Here is a 6,187-nt window from a genome sequence, read left to right as displayed (position 1 = left end):
AAATTCACTTCATGTCTGTTGAAATGTATTTTGCTTCACATGAAAACAATGTTATCCATGAGTAGTGTTTAGCCTATGACATAAACTATATGAACCCCAAACACGAGATTATGACAAACAATTCTAATTTGATATGCTAGGAATATATCCTCTGCCACAATTAGTGCAGGGTCCCTAGTGACCCCAGACAATCTATTTCAGATCAGGGGCCAGATGGAACTGTGACCTGGGGAACTAGTGAGGATATGAAATGTGGGCTGGAGACTTACGGATGTAAGGAGGTGAGAGGGGAGTGATCAGTTCCCACAGGTTTATACATTATCTTTTCCTCCCACTTTGTCCTGAACAAGCTCTGGTATGAGATGTGAAATAGGGGTTGGGTGGCTATGGGAGTTCTATTTTAGGGAGAAGTTGCCCCAGTCAAAGGGGAGGTAAAGTTCAAGATAAAACAATAGGGCTTTCAACAGAAAGTGAGCTCACCCAACTTGGGCAACTATAATAAGGCAACCACCAATTGTAAGTAATCAATCATTTGAAAGCAGGTACTGCCTGTACAACCTTGGCACTGGCTCAAGAACGAATAGCTGAGGCATGGTCCTGGTGTCTCTCTGTTTACCTTGATTCTTTACTGCTGCAAGAACAGGATATTCTTGTTCCCACAAAGCCACTCCATCTTATTTTGTGTGTTCCCCCCCACCTCACTCCTCACTCCATGTCATTTAATTGCTGTGTGGTGGGGAAAATAATATATATATCAAAAGGATGCAGACTTACCAGATTCCTTAGATTGCTTCAAAATTAGAGTTAACCATGGGCCTTTCCTTCTGAACTTTGATGTGTCTACAACAGTGCTGGAGTTGAGATATGAAAATAAATGGGAGTGTGTATGAAAATAAATAAAGGAAACGTCATCTTAAATGGAGTCAGGCAGTCTTGAAAAGGGAGCTCTCACCCACTTGCCACTTGTTGCCGTCTGCATAACCAGCAGCAAGAAAGAAGATAAGAATATTACTTTTCTTCTGGTATAAGGGAAGATATTTTTCACAGAGCAATTTTATCTCTTGCTTTTAAGAAAAAGGAAGGAAGACCCCTCCCTGACCTACTGGCGATGCACTACCACTTACACCCAAAGAGAAACTGCATAACATCCGACCCTGGCTCTTCTCCAGTGAATGTTTGTTCAGAACAACTCAAGCGTTTCCTCCTAAAACCTAGTAAAAGCAGGTCCCTTCTCCTTTGTTCTCCAAATTTGTCTATGATTCACCAAAGTTTGCCTGTGTCGGATTGCAATTCTCTGCTATTCCCAAATAAACTCATTTTGCTGATTAAATAATTGGCTGCTTTATTTTTGTGTTTGACGATAGCTACTGCTGATCAAATGCTCTTTCAACTGCAACGCATATTAACTATGACATCTAGTTCTGATATAAATTTGCTTCGCAAGAAACTGGGAATAAAATCGCATAAAATGTAGTATCTCTCAAATCATTTGTATATAGACAATCCCATTCTCTAATAGTTCCTGGAACAAATTTTACAACTTTTATTCAGTGATTCATTAAGTCAGTAAACACTGAGAACAGGATTATGCTGGGCACGATAAAATAAAGACGACTAAAGATACAGCTGTCGTCCTCAAGGGCGTAAATTATTTGGGGTACAAGTAAACAGTTAGATTATAACACTATGTGATAGCTTTGTTGTTTATTTTGGCTTTACTACAGGATTGCAAATCCCTTTGCAAATCAGAATGCTATCCTATTTCTTGGTACTCAAGTGCACGAGGTAGTGTTGGGCATAAAGCAGATGTTCAATAAGCACATGTTACTATTCACTTCTGTTTATTTTATTTTTTTTTAGCTCTTTATTTTTTAAAAATTTAAATTTATTTAATTAGAGGCTAATTACTTTACAATATTGTATTGGTTTTGCCATACATCAACATGAATCCGCCACGGGTGTACACGTGTTCAAAATCACTTATCGAGTGCCTGCTTCGTGCAACAGAGAGGGTACTGCTAGATATGTAATAGCTATCGCAGTGATTATATGCTGTCACAATGAAGATTTGGGCTAAACGATACACTAGCTTAAAAGTTTCACCTTCATCCAATCAATTCACATTTTCCTAAGTGGTTATGCTACTTCATTCCATAAAAACACAGTTTTGCTTTTCCTAAAATCTGATTTACATTTTCTCCTCCGGCAGCTCGGCCTCGGCGCTCGCTTGCACGCATGCGCACACGCCAGCGCCTGGCGAAGAGCCCCCGCCCCCGCCCCCTCCAGCCACCCGCACCCGTGGCACGGCTGTTGGGTAGTGGCGAGCCGGCGCCATGTCCGCCTCGGGAGTGGCAGTGTTGTTGTCCTGGCTGAGCTGTTGCGGCTCGGCCCTGTGGAGGTAGAGAGACGCGGGAGGGGGCATCCCTGGGGCTGGGCAGGCGGGGCCATATCCCTGCGCCTTAGCGTCCCGGGGACTGGGGCTCCGGTGGACCGCAGCCTCCTTCCCCAGTTCTCCTGGCGCCAACACCGGCTCCCCGCCGCCCGTTCAGGGTTTTCAGTGAATGAGGGCGGGAAATGAGGGCACGCAATTGGAGAAGGGAATGGCAACCTAATGGCAACCACTTCAGTCTTCTTGCCTGGGAAATCCATGGACAGAGGAGCCTGATGGGTTATAGTCCATGGGGTCGCAAATAGTCGGACATGACTTAGCGACTAAACAACAAATTAGGGTTTAGCTGTCTCCCCAAGTTCCCCAAGTTTTGCGTTACTTTCACGTGTCGGTTTCCTGTACAGCGGGTCCCACTCTGAACCCTTTTGCCAGAGGGAAGCACAGAGAGGACCAAAAAGTCTCCACCAGGAATGAGGGTGGGGGCGCTTCACTAGGGTAACTAGGTAGTTGATGGTTTATGTTAGTAGTTGTGGTTGAATGATTTGTGAGAGGGTGCTTTTAAAATGTGCAATATGTAAGACTATGTAATTATGAATATGTAAGAATATGTAATTCCCGCAGAAAGTGGGTTGATGATGAGGAAGGAAAACTTTAAAGTTCTGAGGGATCCTCCATGTAAGTTTTTTGGTCAGCATTAGGTGGCTGCTGGATTAAGAAAGTGTATCAAAATATTTTGCATTTTCATCACAGGTTAAAATACAGATAGTTAACTGGAAAAATGATATTTTGTGAATATTCTGTTTATTACCTTCTAGCCCAGATGGCGCTAGTGGTAAAGAACCTGGCTGCTAACGCAGGAGACGTAAGAGACGCAGGTTCTATCCCTGGGTTGGGAAGATCCCTGGAAGACCTGGGAACCCACTCCAGTATTCTTGCCTGGAGAATGCCGTGCACAGAGGAGCCTGGCGGGCTACAGTCCACAGGGTCGCACGGAGTCAGACGTGACTGAAGCGCCTTAGTGCACAGTGCAACGTTAAAATGTAAGGATACCAACAATAAAACTATTATAGAGGTTTCAGAGCTAAGGGATCCATGGCATCTCAGTGAACAGATGGATAAGTCAAATAGAGTAAAAGTAGTGGTTGGAAAGTCATTGAAGTACTGCTGCTGCTGCTGCTAAGTCGCTTCAGTCGTGTCCGACTCTGTGCGACCCCATAGACGGCAGCCCACCAGGCTCCCCCGTCCCTGGGATTCTCCAGGCAAGAGCACTGGAGTGGGTTGCCATTTCCTTCTCCAATGCGTGAAAAGTGAAAAGTGAAAGTGAAGTCGCTCAGTCATGTCCGACTCTAGCGACCCCATGGACTGCAGCCTACCAGGCTCCTCTGTCCATGGGATTTTCCAGGCAAAAGTACTGGAGTGGGGTGCCATCGCCTTCTCCATTGAAGTACTGAGAAAAAATTAAAACATAGCATTGTGACAGAACTCTAAAAATTAATATTCTTCTTTATAAAATGAAATAATAAAACCTATCTCATGGTGTTGTGAGGCATGAAAACCATGATATATTTCAAACTTTTAACACATGTATCAATAAATTAATGGTAGTTGATATTATTTAGGTTCACCTGTGAGCTAAGGGAGTTTATAATGTTTGCTATGTTGTACACCAGAGATTTCTTTGGAAGGAATGATGCTGAAACTGAAACTCCAGTACTTTGGCCACCTCATGCGAAGAGTTGACTCATTGGAAAATACTCTGATGCTGGGAGGGATTGGGGGCAGGAGGAGAAGGGGACGACATAGGATGAGATGGCTGGATGGCATCACCGACTCAGTGGATGTGAGTCTGAGTGAACTCCAGGAGATGGCGATGGACAGGGAGGCCTGGTGTGCTGCAATTCATGGGGTTGCAAGGAGTCGGACATGACTGAGCGACTGAACTGAACTGAACACCAGAGATCACCAAGCTTTAGTGTAAGGGATTAGATACTAAATATTTTAGGCTTTTCAAGCAATGTATCTGTTTTAGCTGCTCTGCCGTAGTAGGGGACAACAGTAATAAATAGTAGTAAACCAACAGTGGTAAACAAATAGCGTGGCTGTGTACAAATAAAAGTCTGTTTACAAAGCACAAATGGAATTTGGCCCAAAGAACATAGTTTTCCAATTCCTGGTGTACATTCATAATTGAAGGAAATGCTCAATTAGAGGTTAGAGAAGACAAAGGTTTTTTTTTGTTTTTGTTTTTGTGGCGGTCAGACTCCCTGAATTTTAGTTCTTAATAAGGTGTGCTTTTAAAGGAGGCGCTTTCCTGAACTTAATGGATTTTTATTTTATTGTTAGCCTTTTGGAAGGGGAAGTTGAGAAATCCAGGGTAGATGTTTTTATTTAAGAATCTTTTCCTGCCCCTAGGTCTAAGAGGTATTTATCTAAACTTTCTACCACTGTTACCAAACTTGGGTCTGCTTGCTGGTGCTCAGTAAAGTCAATTTGCTGACACTGGGTTTTTATGAAGGAAAGTTAGGTTTTATTCCAAGTGCAAGGAGTATGGGTGGCTAATGCTCAAAAGACCTGAGCTCCCCATTGGATTTCAGGGAAGAGTTTTATAAGACAGTCTTGAGGGGAAGGATCTCAGGATATACGATTAGCTTGGACACAGTTCTCTCATTGTTTGATGGTGAAGTAACAGGGTGGTATTTTGGGAATCTCAATAATCAACCTTCTGGCTCCAACCAGTGGTCAGCATGCAGCTCACTTCTGCTTCTGGTTGGGGTTTTAGTATCTGCAAAACAACTCAGGAATGTGCATTAGACTCTTATCTATGGTTTCAGGGAGGAACTGAAGATTCTGTGACTGCTATATGGCTGATCTGTTATTTAAATTGTTACCTGCTCTCAGGGCCCAACTGCTGTTTTTTGTTACTACATGTTCACATTCTTTCATTCTTTTTATTTTTTTTAATTTACTTATTTTAAATGAAACAAAGATGAGTATTTTTAATGATGAAAGGTACACTTCACAAAGAAGATAGACATCATAAACCATTAGACACCTTAACAAAGAAACAAAGATATATAAAGCAAAAACCAGAAGAAATACAAGGGAAAAGAAAAAAAATATACTTATAGTAAGACATATTAACATTTCTCTGAGAATATTTTATCAAGTGCTGAAAAAATAAGAATAGGAGCATCTTGAATGATGGCATTAATAATTGAAATATAATAAATTTATATTTATATTAATCATATCATACACAAATATATTTAAAATTTTATATCTCATATGTTGTTATTAGATGTCCATAGGACATTTAGAAAAACTGGCAAAAAGATAAACATTACTAAATTTCACACACTGCTGCTGCTGCTGCTAAGTCGCTTCAGTTGTGACCGACTCTGTGCGACCCCATAGACGGCAGCCCACCAGGCTCCCCGGTCCCTGGGATTCTCCAGGCAAAAACACTGGAGTGGCTTGCCATTTCCTTCTCCAATGCATGAAAGTGAAAAGTGAAAGTGAAAGTGAAGTCGTGTCTGACTCTTCGTGACCCCATGGACTGCAGCCTACTAGGCTCCTCCATCCATGGGATTCTCCAGGCAAGAGTACTGGAGTGGGGTGCCATTGCCATCTCCGTTTCACACACTACAATCCTTTTATGTGTGTGCGTCATTCAGTTATACATATGCACATGTTATTTTTGAAATTATTTTCCATTATAGGTTATTATAAGATATTGATTATAGTTCCGTGTGCTATACAGTAAACCTTTGTTACATATCTGTTTTTTTAAATTTGAAA

The 6,187-nt window shown here is 41.9% G+C and overlaps 1 protein-coding gene across 6 annotated transcripts in view; it reads left to right on the top strand.

Moving 5' to 3' along the window:
• Positions 1 to 2,264: 2,264 nt before the first annotated feature.
• CATSPERE (catsper channel auxiliary subunit epsilon) overlaps positions 2,265 to 6,187 on the top strand; it is a 157,061-nt gene continuing 153,138 nt past the window's right edge. For 5 of the 6 annotated variants that reach the window (XR_009490836.1, XR_009490835.1, XM_059875694.1 and 2 more), the window contains exon 1: positions 2,265 to 2,398. Coding sequence is in view for 3 of the 6 variants with exons in the window: in XM_059875694.1 (XP_059731677.1) it covers positions 2,334 to 2,398 (65 nt within the window). In the remaining 3 variants the exon portion in view is untranslated. Of the gene's footprint in view, positions 2,399 to 3,204; positions 3,430 to 6,187 lie in introns of all 6 variants that reach the window. The other variant, XM_059875696.1, reaches the window with a different exon arrangement.

Source organism: Bos taurus, chromosome 16, assembly GCF_002263795.3.
Source record: "Bos taurus isolate L1 Dominette 01449 registration number 42190680 breed Hereford chromosome 16, ARS-UCD2.0, whole genome shotgun sequence".
Lineage (NCBI taxonomy): Eukaryota > Metazoa > Chordata > Mammalia > Artiodactyla > Bovidae > Bos > Bos taurus.
Note: the sequence above shows the minus strand (reverse complement) of the source record. Positions and strands in the feature narration are given on the sequence as shown.